Below are 17644 nucleotides of genomic sequence, written 5' to 3'. Positions count from 1 at the left end.
TGGATGTGGGTGTGTTAACCTATTCAGTGGATGTAGGTGCATTAACCTATTCAGTGGATGTGGGTGCGTTAACAGATTCAGTGGATGTGGGTGCGTTAACCTATTCAGTGGATGTGGGTGTGTTGACGTATTCAGTGGATGTGGGTGTGTTGACATATTCAGTGGATGTGGGTGTGTTAATGTATTCAGTGGATGTGGGTGTGTTAACCTCTTCAGTGGATGTGTTAACCCATTCAGTGGATGTGGGTGTGTTAACCTATTCAGTGGATGTAGGTGTGTTAACCTATTCAGTGGATGTGTTAACCGATTCAGTGGATGTGGGTGTGTTAACCTATTCAGTGGACATGGGTGTGTTAACCTATTCGGTGGATATGGGTGTGTTAACATATTCAGTGGATGTGGGTGTGTTAACATATTCAGTGGATGTGGGTGTGTTAACGTATTCAGTGGATGTGGGTGTGTTAACATATTCAATGGATGTTGGTGTGTTAACGTATTCAGTGGATGTGGGTGTGTTGACGTATTCGGTGGATGTGGGTGTATGAACCTGTTGAGTGGATGTGGGCGCGTTAACATATTGAGTGAATGTGGGTGTGTTAACCTATTGAGTGGATATGGGTGTGTTAACCAAGTCAGTGGATGTGGGCGTGTTAACCTCTTCACCTCTCTCACTTCCCCCCTCTTTTCTCTCCTCTCTCCCCCTTTAGTATTCGTATCAGCGAAGCGACATCATATAATATATATATATATATATATATATATATATATATATATATATATATATATATATATATATATATATATATATATATATATATATATATATATATATCTTCCTCTCCTTCTTCTTTCGGCTGCTCCCGTTAGGGGGTCGCCACTGCCGATCATCCGTTATGATCCGCATACGGATTTGGCATAGGTTTTACGCCGGATGCCCTTCCTGACGCAACCCTGGTCGCCTCTTACGACACAGGGATAAGGATTGGGTTTCGCCATGATTCCCGGCTGCCCGACACACCCTGTCATAGCACGACCCAGCGCAGAAGCCACGTCCTCAAGCGATCCTCCAACCCAAGCCTCCGAGTCGCCGGATTACAGGTGCACGCCACTGCGCCCGGTACATACACACACATATCTATATCTATATATATATATATATATATATATATATATATATACATATATATATATATACATACATACATATACACACTCGACCACCCATGAACCCGTTGGTAAAAAAAAAAAAATTAAAAAAACCAAAACAGAAAAAAAGATAGCTCCAGCGAACTACACCACTGAGGTTGTTTGCATTGACCAAATAATCCCGAAGAGTACTGAATCGGGAATTGATTTTTTAAAATAATTTTTTCATTGCCCAATTTGAACGAAACTTGATACTGCACACCACAGGAGAATGGTGAGTAAGGTGGCCCTAAAAATTTTGCACTGTCGTGTGCCGTTTTGGCTGTATTTCGGGAACATACATACATTTATACAAGATGAGAGTTTTAGTAACATATATGTATATATATATATATATATATATATATATATATATATATATATATATATATATATATTCTGACGCTTTCATCTTCCTTCATATGATCTACTTTCATGAAATGTTGAAAATAACCTTTAAACAATTTTTTTCAATCTCGATTCTCCTGAAGATTTTGACATGTTCGATGATTAAATATAAAACTGTTTTGACATTTTTTCCAAATGGAAATCTCATAAAGAAATGATGCTTCCTGGATTGACTGTGATGTGGTGTTTTAAGATTTCTTGTGTCCTGATGGAAGGCAGTTGAAGGAAAGTAATTCATGAGGGCGAGAGAGATGTCGTTATCCTCACCCGTGCCTGGTCACACACCTAATGTTGTTGTGTGTGCATGCACATATCTGTGCGTGTCCGTACACAGATCTACTATACTAACGATTATTCATTCTCAGATCATTCATCTATTCAAAAGGTTAATGTCACGTTCATTATAACTGATTAAAAGTCAAACTTTATGCAGAAAACTCCTGCTGAGTAAGCCAAGTTGTATTTCTTAATCCTTGTGTCAGTAAAGATTCAAACACAAAATGTTTATTACAATTATTATATAATGCTTAATAAGCATGCTTTCCATTTAACATATCAAAAAATCAACAGGTCCAATCATGTACGACAATGACAATTCCATACAGTCTGGTTCCATTCACTATTCCCATTGTTCAGTAAACAAGGTATGAATAAAAAGAATTTGGGGGCATATGAAAAACAACAAGGAATCCCAAATAATTTCCTTACTTGGAGATAAAAAAGAGGAGAACAAGAGAACACCACACCCCATAAGTCTTGAGAAACAACGACATGGGCGGTGTCTATGAGCAGGAAATTTCATTGGTCGAGATGATGTAAAATGCCGTAATAGAAGTACAGTACTGCTAAACGGAAGGGTTCTGAAAGTTCCAAACAGGCGATTAGTGTTCTCCAGTGTTCAAGTGTGTAATTAAATTGAAATTAAATAAAGATTTTAAAGGTTGTAGAAAAATTATTTTTGGAAGTTTACCACCGTTGATGCAGCATCTTTTACCCCACATTCATTAACAGGTTACGTTAGTTATTCATGCCTATTGTTTGTGTCCTTTATCACATCCTTAAAAACATCACATTTCCTGTTTGGAATTATTTTCAGGCAGGAAGACAGACGAAAAATCTCTTCACATGCACAGGGTAAGGAAAACTCACTTTGACTGTGCTAACACTCCAATGACCTCGGCATACAAATCCGCGACAATGTGCAAGTTTCCCAAGTTAGGCCCGGAGTAACTGCAAAAAAAACGAAAAACACATTGCTCATTTACAAGTTTGAGAAAAACAAGAGCACAGCAACATCAAAGTAAAAGAAAAAGGGAATTTGACTTCTACGGAGTGAATGAGATCGATCTCATTCATAATCACACATGAGAGCAAGACGAGAGAGGAGGAGGATGGACAATATCTTGGGAGACAATCGGCTTAAATCTCCATCCCAACTACATGTGTATAGGAAACAAACTTAAAATCAAGTTAAAATTAAATCACTATTCATACCATAAGCATTCATACACCTTTGTGCAAAAACAAACCAACATACAAGATGCTTACTTAAGGAGAGAGTGCTAAACACGAGTACCATACAGACGCACATGCAAAATTTCCCAAACATGACAGTCACCAGTGTATTAGGGCATCGTCTCTAATGACATGATGGAGAAAACACACAATGACGAGAACAGACGAATTTGGAATGAAGTTTATTACCTGGTGTTGGCTTAGCAGTTAGGGTGGTGGCTTGGGATCCTAGAGTCCTGACTTCAAGCCTTGCAGGCTGCTGAATTAACACCAGGGGATTGACAGCCTGTCATCCTTCCGAGGTCGGCAAAATAGGTACCAGTGTAGCAGACAAAAGGCTGCACACGAAGGGAAGGGATATTGACGGATTTATTAAATCTGGTGTTGGTAGGGCGCAGGCATGATGGGCCGAACGGCCTCCTCCTGCGCATAATTTCCTTGTAAAAAGTTTAACTAAATAAACTACCACATGTCAGAAAATCCATACAAACATGTCAGTTATAAATGACGTAGTTGCTGCGGATTCTTGTTCAGAAACTTAAACATAAAAAAGATTCTTTTCTTGTCGGAGGAAAAACAAAACGGGTAACCTTCCCGGGTCAGATGGCGATAGCGTGTGTTGGGGTGGGGCTGAGGTGTCGTTCACCAGATGGTGGTCTCCTTGGGATAATCTGAGGCGATCCCTTCGAGTGGGTGCCAGGATTTTCCTATCCCAAAGAGAGGATGATCACCTGTCTTTGTTATCATCTGAGCTCAAACGTTTGACCTTCGGTATTGCAGCTCTCTCTGAGGTTCGGACACCGGATAGTGGCGAGATCATCGCTGGTGGATACACCGACTATTGGTCCCCCCCCCCCCATACTGCATCACTTTGGAACAGTTTATCTGCATCCTGCTTCCCCCTCAATCCCAACCTACCTCAATTCAAGAGGAATGTCAATAGATTCCTCCTTTCAGTTTAAAGTATCTATACCTTCTTTTGTGTAGCCCCTACCTTGAGTGACCTTTGGCTTTGTGGTGGGCAAAATCTAATTAAAAATAAAAAAACAACATCTGAGACATCATAGGGGAGAAGATGAAACAGCAATGATACTCAGAAACCACGAAATATCCATTCAGATCGAATGACCGTTTTGGCATAAACCTCACATTGTCAGAGAACATACATGGGAAGATTGCCAGAAAAGGAATTCACAATGAGGAAAAAGGAAAGTCATTCTCGACGAGAATTTCATGATAAATGCTTTTACGGTTGGCCTTTCACAACCATTCTCTGTTATCGAACTTCATGTGGATAAATGGCATACCTGACAAAATGTAAATCAAGCTGCACAACAACATGGTCGAAATATGAAGTGACACACACGAACATGCTTCAAAAGAAGAAGCCAATTATTACATGTCATGAAATAACAACACTGCAAACACCAAGAACATACCCTTCTCTTGGACTAAAGTGCTTGAAAGATAAATTAATCACATCTTGCAGCAAAACATCAGGAACAGGATGAAGAGGAATCTAAAAGGAACAGATGTCAAGATTAGAGTTACGTAGATTTCCACAATGCGCCAATTGCACAGAATCTCTGCTGACCTACCAGTATGCTTTGCTGAGCCTCAGGCTAGGACGTGCCCCCTTGCTGAGCCTAAATCTAGGACCCCCTCCTGAATGAATCTAGTGCCCCCTCCTGAAAGGAGAGGAGACTGTTTTTCCTAAGTTTCTTCTTTCCTTTTCAACAATTACAATTGCACACCATTTATTCATTTCTGGGTCAATCTTCTTCAAACTTGGCAAGGAGGTACCATGGTCCAAGACACTCAGAGGACTTGTATTTTCCTTTATTTAGGCCTGGGTTCATATTTTAAAAGGTCAAATCGGTGAAACAATTTTTTTGTCTTGTCCCTTTGAGTCGCTCGAGACATTGTGTACAAAGGTGTTTTCAAACAGCCCCATCGATATGGATGTGTAAAATGAAATCGTATTTCAGTTATTTTCAGGATTTTATTGGGAGTCAAAGGTCAAAATTTGACATGAAATTAAGACTTCGAGTGAGACAAACATTTCTATTTGAACCATTCCAGACAAAAGTAGGCACAAAAACACCTGACCGCAGTCCATACAGATTTAAGGTGAGGCCAGATTAGATCTGTGACTTGCTACAGTTCAGGTACCAGGTAAACCTGTACGAACCCATTTCATAGTCTGATTGTCGGCGACGAAACAGTCTCCCCCACTAGGTTTTCTGATGAGGAGGGTGTATGATATGGACACCCAGCAGGATTAAAAACAAAAACTGTCAAAGGGTGGAGGAACACCAACTAAGCCAACAGCCATCCATTTATAGTGCCCAACTGTGTCTGCCAACATCTTCCTGCAGTTGGGCTATGTTTTTTTAGGAGGTTGGTGGCAGGATTTGCACTCTGGCCAACGTAAAACCCTTCATTCCACAAAACGTACGACAAAGAAATCTCAAAAAAATCTGAAAATCTGAAAAGTCACTCCTGTGCAGCTGCTCTCCACCGAGCAATTCACCGGATGAGGGAATTGGGGCAAAGCCTTCTGGACCCCCAATCTTGGATGATAGGAGGAAAACCACGGGGTAACTTCCCGGGTCAGATTGCGGTTGTGTGTGTCGGGGTGATGCTGAGGTCTCGTCCACCAGACGGCGGTCTCCTTGGGTTAACCTGAGGTGGTCCCTTCGGGTGGGTGTCTGGAATGTCCTATCCTTATGAGAGGATGATCACCTGTCTTTGTTATCATCTGAGCTCAAGTGTTTGGATATGGTACTGCAGCACTCTCTGTGGTTCGTAGACCGGATTGTGGCGAGGTCATGGCAGGTGGTTACACCGATGATTGGTCTGGTTGCTCTGATGGTTACCATGCCCAAGGGGTTGCTGTAGCTGTGTCCATAAGCTGACTCCAATGATAATTGAGGTAGCACCGGTCAACGAGCATATTATGAGACTAAGGCTCCGTCACTCCTTGGGTGTCATTTGCCTGGTCTCTGTATATGCTCAAACTGAGGTGAGTGATCTCACCATGCAGGACACATTCCATGCCACGGAGTCTGTGGTTGATCAGTACCCCAGACGAGATACTCTTCTAGTCTTAGGGGATTTCAGTGCATCAACTGGAACTGATAGGGATGGTTATGAGACGTGTTTTGGATCCCATGGGTCTGGAACTGTGAACCAGAATAGCACTAAGGTCCTTGACTTTGCAAGAAGGCATGGAATTAGAGTGGCTGGTTCATGATTTCAGCACCTACAACCTCATCGCTGGACTTGGTATTCCAACACTGGTGGTGTGGCAAAGGAGATTGACCATGTGCTCGTTGATGTCGCTGGAGGATGATCCAGAACTGCAGGGTCTACCGGAGTGCTGTTCCTCAATACCGACCACCAGTTTGTTGTGGCAACTCTGAAGTTGCAGCTTAAATCCTGGACAATGGCACCATCCCAGCCGAAGCTGGATGTAGACAAGCTCAAGGATGAGAGGGTAGCTGAGGAGTTTGCAAACAGGCTGAGTAGAGATTTGGGGAATCCTGAAGAGTTGTGGAATGCCTTCAAGACCACCGTCCATGATGTTGCCGGTGGATGTCTTGGAACTCACCAGAGGGCGAAGAAGAATTTTGTCTCTCAAGGGACACTGGATACCATTGTCCAGAGTCGCAGGGCCAAGCTGAATAGCAGAGCTGAGCTGTTCAGGGAGCTGAGGCGTAAAACTATTCGTGCGCTCAGGGTGGTGAAGGAAGCCTATGTGTGAGGAATCTGTGAGGGGGTAGAGCATCACCTGTGGTCAAGTGATTCTCGTCCTGCTTACAGGGGAATTCGTGCATTGCGTTCCTCCAAGCCAGTCCCCTGCAGTTGGAGCGGAGGGTGGTGGGCTCTTTACAGAGGAGTCCGAAGTGAAGGCCCGCTGGGCCGGTTACTTTGAGAGGCTGTACCAGGCTGATCCACCAGCTGTCGAGTTAGATGTCCATGGTGTTACTATCCCTATTCCCCCTCAATATTCATGATATTCATGTCTCTGCTGGCAGTGATATTCATGTCTCTGCTGGCTGTGAGCCAGAGGTCAATAGACGTCTGGGTCGGGCCTGGGGAGTCATTGATTTACTGGATCATGGGGTGTGGCGCTGCAGATACCTGTGCAACATGACTAAAGTCCGAGTCTTCCGGTCCTTGGTGCTTCCAGTCTTGCTCTACGGATGTGAGATTTTGACTCTGACCAGGGATCTGAGATGGAGACTTAATTCCTTTGGTACCAGGTCTCTTCGGAGAATCCTTGGCTATCGCTGGTCGGACTTTGTGTCCAACAAGCGGTTGCTGAGAGAGACTCAAATGAGATTTGTTACCTGCATAGTCCATAAGCATCAGCTGCGGCTGTATGGACATGTGGCTCATTTTCCTGGCGATGATCCTGCTCACCAGATTCTCTCAGCGAGAGAGCCATGTGAGTGGAGGAGGCCAATGGGCTGACCACATGCCTCGTGGTTGCAGCAGGTTGATCGGCATCTAAAGGAGATGGGGGTGGGCCAGGCATCTGCCTGGGGGATGGCCAGACGGAGGCCCCTGTAGTGTCGGCAGAAAGTGGATGCAGCAACGCGCTGCTGTGGCGCATGCTCCCATACCTGACCTGACCTGCAGATGAAAGCAGGTAGATATTGGTATGATATCGTAATTTCGCAAGTATTCTTTTTTTGGTAATTCAGTGTTGAGGATTGTGGAGGAGCAAGAATGTGCTAGTATTTATAAGAAAAAAAAAATTGGTATCGTGCCGAAGCTCGTGGAGGAGAGATAAGGTAAGAACATTTAAAAAAAAAATAGTATATAGTGCCGATGCACGTGGAGGAGAGATAAGATACTTGCATTTAAATTATTTTTTTTTTGTCAAGCAGGGCAGCGCTTCTGATTGATGACCTGAGCGTCCCAAATTATTCAAGATGGTACTCTGTCAGGTGGACAACAGTTCAGAAGCGAAGTCTGGCTCGGAAGTTTGAACGTGGGTTCAAATGGCGGGGGGGGGGAGGGGAGAGGGGTTGAGGTGGTGGAGATGATGCAGAAGGAGGTTGGAAGTATTGTGTGTGCAGGAGACCAAATGGAAAGGATCAAGGGTGAGGTGGTTTGTAGGATACAAGCTGTTGAATATGGGTGGGGATGGAAGGATTAATGGTGTAGGAATAATGGTATCGGAAGAGATTAGCAAGCAGGTGATCAGAGTGGAAAGATGGGAGGGACAAATAGTTATGGCATGGGTGGTGATAAAGAGGCAAATGGGGTGTGTTATGTCGGTATATGGGCAACAGACAGGAAGGACTGGGACTGAGAAGCAAAAATTCAGGGATGCACTGGCGAAGATGATGAGAATGGTTGAGGTGGAGGTGATGCTGTGCATTGTGGGGGACTTTAACGCGCATGTGGGAGTCACGGAGCCGGGGGAAGAGGAATGTGTTGGTAACTTTTGGTGGGGAACGAGGAATAGAGACGGTCAAGTGCTTGTGGAGCTGGTGGCGAGGAATGGGATGGCCATCGCTGGTTCGTTCTTTCAAAAGTGGGGAAGCCACAAGATTACCTATGGGCATGGACAGCATACAACAGAACTGGATTTGGTGTTGATAAGGAAGCGACAGCTGTGGAGGGTTGAGGTTTGTAAGGCAATGACGGGAGAGCATGTAACCACCTAGCACAAGTCTGTGGTGTTTGTGGTACACATGGAGAGAAGGAGGGAATTTTATGAGCAGGGGTAGGAAGACTATTAGGTGGGGGAAGTTTCGGGGAAATGTTGTCATAGAGTACACGGAGAGGGTGAGGGCCAGGTATGAGTAACTTAGTGAAGAAGCAGAAGGTTTGGAGGAAGAGTGGAAGAAATATGAAGAGGCGTTTAGGGGAATTGCAGAAGTTTTGTGTTGGAGGACATCAGGAAAGGGTACGTCGTTCAGGACAGAAACCAGATGTGGTAGACGGAGGAGGAGGTGAAGGCAGTTCGTGAAAAGGTTTGAAAGAGGATGGAGAAGATCAAGGATAGAGGGAGCCAACCGGATGCAGGGTTGATGGATTTGTATGGGCAGAAGAAGAAAGCCAGTCTGCCGGAGCCTCATCCCGGCCCGACCGCTTGCTTAAAAAGTGTCCCTCATGCATTGAATTGCAAACAAACTTATTTTTACAATTATGCTATGGAAATCAAGTCTGGAGACAACCACATGCACAAATCCGACAGTGTAGTGAATATTATGTTTGTAATTTACCTCATCTTGACTTTTTTTTCCTGTAATTTCCAAAAATTCTGTTGTTTTTCCATGTCAGATTGAGTTTTCCATTTAAAGTCACGGATTTTATGAATTACATCCATTTTCCACGACTGCAGAAAAATCATTGGTTCTACATTACGTGTTTGTCAATAAAATGGACATTTAATGTCATTGCTTTGCATTTGATATTTCCAAAGAAACTCCTGCCTGTCCCAAAGGCACTGTATAATAAGATGGGGGAGGGAGGGAGGGGAAAAAAGTATATTTGAGTGCTCATGGCCTTTGGCAAAAACTATTAAAAAAGAATCGAACAACGTTAGTCCAAAAGTCAATTGCCTGATAGACTCCCAACGTTACATGCAGAAAAAGGCAACCACTCATTAAAAAGTGTGTCATTAAATAAAAATAATAATAATAATAATAATAATAATAATAATAATGATAATAATAATACATGTTTGCACATGTTAAATTGAATAAAAAAAACAAAAAGTTTAACTGACCATTCCAACAAAACTAAGACAGTCCTGTACTGTAAGACACACTACTCTACTGTAAGAGACAGGTACTGTAGCCATGAGCATCAGCTGGAAATTAAGTAAATAATTCTTTTTAAAAAAATAATAAGTTAAACCTCCACTTCTATTGAAAAATAAATAAAACCCAGAAATTTGATATGGGTCGAAAATAGATTTGTCCGAGGATGCTGTGCTCGCTCATACCTGTTTCAAAACGTCAATAAGCACCAAACACATGATGAAATCCATGGCAAGATCATGTCGCTCTGCCACGTGGTCACAATCTGACCACTTTGATTGTTCCTCACTGAAAAATAAAAACCCATATCCTTTTCGGATCTTGCATTTCCATAAGGAACACACAAGTATGAGGAAACACACGCAGGCACGTCTTCCATCAAAGAAATGGAAGTGAGTATCAGCATCACCTCACCCTCGACTGCCTTTGTTTGCCCGGGGTTGATACTTGCAGGGACTGTCATCAGGAGGCCGTTGTCGCCAATACCAAGCCAAAAGTGAGCGAAGCAGTGATGGCAGGCAGTACTCTGCTACGGCACTCAGAGAGCCTATCAACTACACACAGTGGAAAGGGGAGGGAGGGGGGGGGCAGCAAATGTTATAAGGTTAGCTTTTGCCACTATGAGCAAAGGTAAGTCAGGTGCCACCTGGAGGGAATACATTTATCAGAAAATCAGCTTGCTGCAGCTTCCTGTGTGAAAACAAAAAAGCGTAAATTACCATCCCAGTCCTCATCTGCCGGAGGGGACGTTTCAAAAGGAAAAAATGAAAAAGCACGCATCATGGCCGCGTTTCAGGGAATGGGAGCTTCTGAAACATCTCATTATTTTAATGTGACTTGTAAGAATGAATCCCATTTTTAGAGAACATATTTTCATTCAAACCAATGAACAATTGTTTGCAGCCCAGTATCATGGTGTGTGATCACTGAACATGCATCATGCAACTCCGAGTGAAACGAGCACAAAGAGGCGCAGCCGAGCATGACACGGGTGAGGTGAAACGGCTAATCCATTACACGGGTTAGATAGCTGAAGTGCAGTTCACACAAGGCTCATCAAGTGAAAATGGGCCAAACAATTAACAAAATCTGGAAATATTAATATGTATGCTACACAGACAATCATAAAAGAGAGAGAGAAACATTAACATAATTATTTATTTCTTTACTATTATTTTTTTAGCATTTTACAGCCATGGATATCAACAACATCCACGAGTGGAGAAACCACTCAGGCAAGGGATCATCAAATCGAGGAACAACACCATAAAGTGTCACACCACCAATGAACACAAAAACAATGTCATTGCTCAAGCTCCCTTCCATCCTCCTCGACCCTCCTCCCCCCCAAAAGAAAGGTTTGTAGATCCGAATCTACCTATTGTTTTGAACGACCCTACTAATCTTGCAACATCTCCCCATGGTGCATTCAGATTTTGATGAGATCTTGTATAGTATCCAATTTTCGTGAAAAATAAACTTATCCATATTTAATTTTTCAGGCACAATGCAGTCCATCAAGGTTTGGTAAACATGACGTCAAATTAAAGAGAGTGGGAGAAGGAAAGGACGAGGAGGTGGGATGAACGAACGAACGCACGCCGCACGAACACACAATAACTATGAAAGAACTCAGACGTACTTAAAGGGTTAAAAAAAAAATATATATATATATATATATTTTTTTTTTTTTAAGACTAAGTGTGCCTGTTAAACATACGACAGTCATCATCGATTACTCTATGCAAAACTATCATCTCCTGGGGGGGAAATGTTAATACTCATAGACACTAAACAAAGTTTGCATATGCAGCTTGGATCAACAAAACAAGACTCAACTCTACCTTGGCCTTATGGACCCTAAACGAAACCTTGTTTATTTAGTCTCACACTGAGGGAGTTGTGAGACGATAGCAACGTGTGTGTGTGTGTGTGTGTGTGTGTGTGTGTGTGTGTGTGTGTGTGTGTGTGTGTGTGTGTGTGTGTGTGTGTGTCCGATCTACGAGAAATCTTAAACAAAAGAGGAATTCCTCTAAGAGAATATTTTTTTGATAACTGTGACATCATAGGTCAAACGGTATTGCAGCCATGTTGGATTAAAGGAAAATATTTGGACATCATCTTCTTCGAAACCGCTCGACAAAAATAACCTGAAACTTGCCATGCGTCATGAACTCTCCATGGGGTGTGTGTGTGTGTATATATATATATATATATATATATATATATATATATATATATATATATATATATATATATATATATATATATATATATATATATATATATATATATATATATATATATATATATAGTAATAAAGATGCTATCATCAGAGAAGTGGTACAGTATTCCAGCCATAATTGGTTGAATTGAAATCCTTATCCAAAAAATCTGAAACTTCATGCATCTGATCAACGACTCGATGCGAGTGAAGAATTAAATTTATGACGTCATAACCTATGTGGCATAATAGGGTGCATGGATGATACAAGGCCATAATAACAGTGGGCCATAATAATAGCGTGTATTCTTGTTCAGAATGAACGCGTGAGGTGAGACTATGCACTCTCCCAAGCGTTGTTCTTGCTTTTCATGAGATCTGATACAAAATCACATGGGACTTTGATCAGACCGTGCAAGAATTTTCCGAGGACAGATTCACTGCATCACAGGAGAAGGAAAACATGGGAGGAATGCTCGAGAGCACATATAACTATTCATGGAAAAAAAACACATTGAAAGAAAGAGAACGGAACCATATTTCCAGGTTCAATACATAGCAGCCATCATTCAAAGCACAAAGGTCCAAACAAACATCAAGAGAAATTAAACAACACAAAGGTTCAGAAGAACCAATTCATTTCTTCATGCATTTCAAAAATGCAAATGGAGGGAAAGATGCCAACACAAACTACATAGCAACATATTAATTTGCCTCAATTGGAAGCTACAGCCAGTTGAAAGTGGGAGTTGAAAGATAATTGTTATATTTTGAGTTGAAGGAGCCCAAAGAGTCAAGGGCAACACCAGCACAGACCCTTAAAATGATCTCATGCATTTGCTGCTGTCCTGATAACGAGCACTTGCTCACTAGTGTCCAGGATTCCAAGGTGCCTTTGGGAAAGTCGGTTTTTGGGACAGCAACCTGGCCAAATTCCAAACTTCCTGTACTCCATTGGCTGCCACGGGGGTGGTAGGACCTGGTATCGGTGGTTTAACCATGCACAGAGTGCGTGCAACATCTTGGGAAATAAGGATGCAACCACAAGACTGTATTTATAATTGAATATCAGCTGAATAAGCAGTACAAGTTGCTGGTGCAGGGATAGCTCAGCTGTTGGGAATTCACTTTCGAGCCGTTTCATCTGGCTTTGATGACAGACCTTAAGTTGTCTTGGCGCTTTGTAGGTACGCCATTCATCGAAGAGTAAGCCTTCATTTCAAGGAGGCGTAAAGCCAGCTGTTCTATCTGCGAGCATGAATTTGTGGCTGTTAAGCATGATGTACGATATTTTGAAGAGTTGGCCAATGTGTGCTCATGCCTTGGGCAAAATGGAAAATCCTACCCTTAAAATACAGGGGTGATGGAGGAGGGTACTGCTATTAGTCGTGACCATTTAACTGGTGAGAGGTGTTTCATAGCTTCATGAAACATTAGCAGGATGTCGGAGGGCAAGTATGAGCATGACAAAATGTAAACAGCAATAAATAATTTTTATTTCTCAAATCAAGAGATTTTAACACATGTCGCAATTATAAAATCATGATGAAACTCTGGACTATGAAAATAATATGTCAAAGCTATTATCAAATTATTAGGCCTTGTAAAGTGCCTTGCTCATCCTTATTATTCTTCCGAATGCAGCACAAGCCTGTGACTAGCATCATTGGCTGAGGGCATGGCTATGCCACTGATGCCCGATGTAGGTCAGGGCAGTAATTAGTAATTTCACCATGGTGCCGGTGAGAACTCGCCTACCCTTAGCGAAGGACATCATGGGATCTTTAACGTCCACCAACTGATGCCAGCAGACATGACGCCCGGTTTAACTTCCACACACAGAGATGGCACACACATCAATACCTCACTCTGCCTGCGAGGCACCAGGATGGCTGTTTGTAGCTGGGTCGAGATTTGAACACAGACTGGATGGCTAGGAGGCAAGTGTGCATAGCTCTCAGCCATCCAGCCAGCCTCACCTTGACTGCAAACTATAATGCTTGTACGCTTTAAACAAACAACAAGCATTCTCAGACAGCAATCGCTTTTCGACAGAAGTTTCAGAAATTTCTTCTTGAACAGGTCTTTCTTCTCAAATACCTCTATATTCATGAAATATAGCCAGACAAAAACACTTCGGAGAAACATCTGCACAACCGGTGGAAAGTTTCCCACCCACATGCTGAATTCCATGCTTTGTGATCACAGGTGACAGAAATCGTATTCATTCTAGAACTCTGGAAATACTCTCTACCCCACCCTGCTTTTGCTTCCACACGTCATTCAAAGCCTCAAAAGAAAACCTTGGGCAGCAATTCAGTCAACCGAGGGGCGGCCCTCGTCATTGGGGCAAGGCAGTTTTAGCAATTTGGCCACTTCCGGTCATATAACAAGACAACCTTTGTGTGACCTGCGGAAGACACTTAAAAAGAGTACAGATGTGATGAAGGGGAAGAAGTATCGGTCTCGGAAAACATTTTTTTGAGAAGAAAAAGATGATCGATAGCTCAGTGCACGGGGGTCATGGGAAAAATCAGGCAAGCAAAGCGTTCTCCACTTTCATCCTGAGGCTCCAAAAGGCTGGGGCACCACCCTGCCCTCTTCCCCACCAATCCCACCTTTCTTTCTACACTCATCACATTCTACTTAACTTCACTAAGATGCTGTCAAAATGTGTTTTCATTATCACAGCTCAGAAAAAAAAAAAATGCATTTGTTAAAAGCACAACGAACCTGGTCAAAATGGGGGTCTTCACTCCGCTGCAAAGATTTGGATAAGGGTTTCTCCTGGAAACACACATTTGCCCAAAACCATTATCACAGCACATTTTACATGAGGATGTAGCTTATTCTGATTATCAAATGATTATACAGACCATGCAAACAAGCATTCATGCGATGTCCCTAGATTAGAGGTGAGAGTTGACTTCTCATGGATGCCAAAACTTACTTGACCGTTTGTTATCTGTATCATCTCTATTAACTTTCTGATGACAGCATCAAGTCGAAGGAAGCTAAAATCGATTGTTGCATGACAAAACTAGAAGGGCACTGGGTAGAGCGCATACCTCGACCAGGCTGAACAGTTTACGAGTTATATCCCATTTTGATAAGCCGGATTTGCATCTAAGCCTGAACCAAAATCGAATCGGCTTGTTCTTATCACCGACCCAACTCATCCACCAAGTTTCATCTGAATCTGTCCTTAATGTTTTGAGATGTTGTGCTGTATATCGTTTTGGTCCTCTCTCTCTCTCAATGATGAATAATTATTTTGAAAAATAAAAAATAAAAATTCTCGTATCCGCATCTGGATCTTCACCAAAATCCAATAAATTCGTCCTTGTCACACACCCAACCAGGCCACCAAGTGTCATCTCAATGCGTCCACAACTTTTTGATATATCATGCAATGTTGTTTGTGGCCCATCTCTCAACGGTGAAGAATCATTTTTAGAAAATTATAGTGTCTGGATCTGGATTCGGATCCTATCCAAAAATGTGCCTCGATGTCCTTGGACGGTCACCTACGTACACAAAAATATTTGAGAACGATTGCTTGAAAACTGTGGACAAAAATCGTGTGAGACAGACAGACAGACAAACATACTTGGCAAAATAGTTTCGCCAAGTTACAAACAGGGGTGAGAACATAAACTCCGTCCACCTCCTGTGGTGGAAGGAACAAGTGCCAAGCACTCGGGAGGGGGGGAGGTGGAGGGGGAGAGGGTCTACATGCTACAACCACACTGTTCCCAAGACAACAAACACAACTAACCCCCAACCCTCTTCCCAAAAACCTCCACTTTGCTCCACTATTCTACTCCCCATCAGGCCTACATTATGCTTGAAAAGTTTGGTGGTGATCACTCAGCAGTTACAGAGCCCCCTCCCCCTATTACAAAGCCCCCCAAAATTGAAAAATGTGTAAAAGCTAACAACTTAAATTTTTTTCATCATAAACTTCCTATTACGCAAGCTATGTTCAGTACTACAGCACTATACTGCGACCCATGTGACTGACGTGAATAGCCGGGCCGGGCATGACACTCCCCAAGGGGCTCAATTATGTCTGCCAAGTTTGGTGACTAAAATATTTCGTTCTCAAGACATAAGGGAACGGACAGACGGTCGAACAGAAAAATGTAGTGCGACAATAAGGGTAGCTTTGTGTTTGTGTCAGCTTTGCCCGATAGGAAACTGGTTAGCAAACGCACCACACGTGGAACAAGTCTTCAAACTTGCATAATTATAATCACGAGACAGTACTCTTTGAGATGGATGGTAATAGTAGCCCATGAAGGTTTCTTTTCTTTCTCTTTTTATTTTGTCCCCAAATAATCCCCATAAAAGTGTAGCGCGAGAGCTTCAGCTCAACAATCTTTGGGGTAATCAGCATATTTAAACGTGCTCTGCCGGCATACTCAGGCGATCGAGGTGCTGTGAAAGGTACACCTGTGCACACAGGTCATGGGAAAGCCAGCCAGGAAAAACGCTCTCCCCTTTCATCCTGGGAAGGTTCCCATTTGCGTGCGGTACCTTTATCTACTGTACTCTCAATAAGCTACATCCCCACCCTGCCCACTTCCTCACCAATCCTACCTGTCTCACACAGTACACATTCTATGCAGAATTCATTCTTGTCAGAGCAATTCATTTGTCAGCTTATTCACTCCAGCATGGAAAACTTGGAGAGTGCTCTCAAATTCAGTGAACGCTGTGTTGACCTGAGGCCAAGAAAAGTGTTTCTGATTACCATCTTACCCTTTTTGCTTCATCACAAATTTATTTAGGGACTCCAAAAATACCCATGTGATGTAATCTCAGACTGCAGTGTTTTCGCCGAAGTGTGTCACGAACTGGCCGCCCATGCCTGGCATTCGACTCAAGGTGGCAGGAATCAGGAATTTGTTTCGGTGCCGGCAATACCTCTCCTACACTTTGCAAATTACAAGGTGGGATCTTTAACGTCCCCAACGACCAGCACCAGTGGCAGACGGTTCTAACGGTGCACACATCGATGCCTTTCCCTACATGTAACACAACGGTGAAAATATATATCCGAGTCGAGATACGACCCAGAGTCGAGTGTGCATACCTCGAAGCTGTCCTCCCAGCTGTGACGAGTGGAAAAGCATTTTATACGAGAACATCACTCGGTAGAGTGCATACCTCCGTCAGGCTGAACAGTTTACATTTCGTATCCCACCGATTGGCTGGATGTGCATATATTGGTTTTGGCCCAAACTTTCAATGGAAAAGAATCACTTTAAAAAAAAAAAAATTCTCATATCCATATCCGGATCTTCACCAAAATCGAATCAGGTGGTCCTTGTCACGCACCCAACATGTCCACCATGTTTCGTCTGAATCAGTCCATTACATTTTGAGATATTGTGCAATATATCGTTTTTGTCCCTATCTGTCAATGGTGCAGAATCACTTAAAATTCCAGTATCCAGATATTCGCCAAAACCTAATCAAGTCACTCTTGTCACACTCTCAACCTGCCCACCAAATGTCGTCC

General features: G+C 42.7%; 1 protein-coding gene across 8 annotated transcripts in view; it reads right to left on the bottom strand.

Annotated features, from left to right (window-relative positions):
- Window positions 1-17644, bottom strand: part of LOC147008993 (protein furry homolog-like) — a 395449-nt gene that overhangs the window by 266611 nt on the left and 111194 nt on the right. For all 8 annotated transcript variants that reach the window (XM_085864332.1, XM_085864334.1, XM_085864327.1 and 5 more), the window contains 5 exons: window positions 14851-14904; window positions 10308-10447; window positions 10079-10181; window positions 4548-4627; window positions 2743-2823 (listed from right to left, as the gene is read on the bottom strand). In XM_085864332.1, the coding sequence (XP_085720458.1) occupies window positions 2743-2823; window positions 4548-4627; window positions 10079-10181; window positions 10308-10447; window positions 14851-14904 (458 nt within the window). The remainder of the gene's footprint in view (window positions 1-2742; window positions 2824-4547; window positions 4628-10078; window positions 10182-10307; window positions 10448-14850; window positions 14905-17644) is intronic.

Source organism: Eptatretus burgeri, chromosome 18, assembly GCF_056783735.1.
Source record: "Eptatretus burgeri isolate ZD-2024b chromosome 18, Ebu_testis_v1, whole genome shotgun sequence".
Lineage (NCBI taxonomy): Eukaryota > Metazoa > Chordata > Myxini > Myxiniformes > Myxinidae > Eptatretus > Eptatretus burgeri.
Note: the sequence above shows the minus strand (reverse complement) of the source record. Positions and strands in the feature narration are given on the sequence as shown.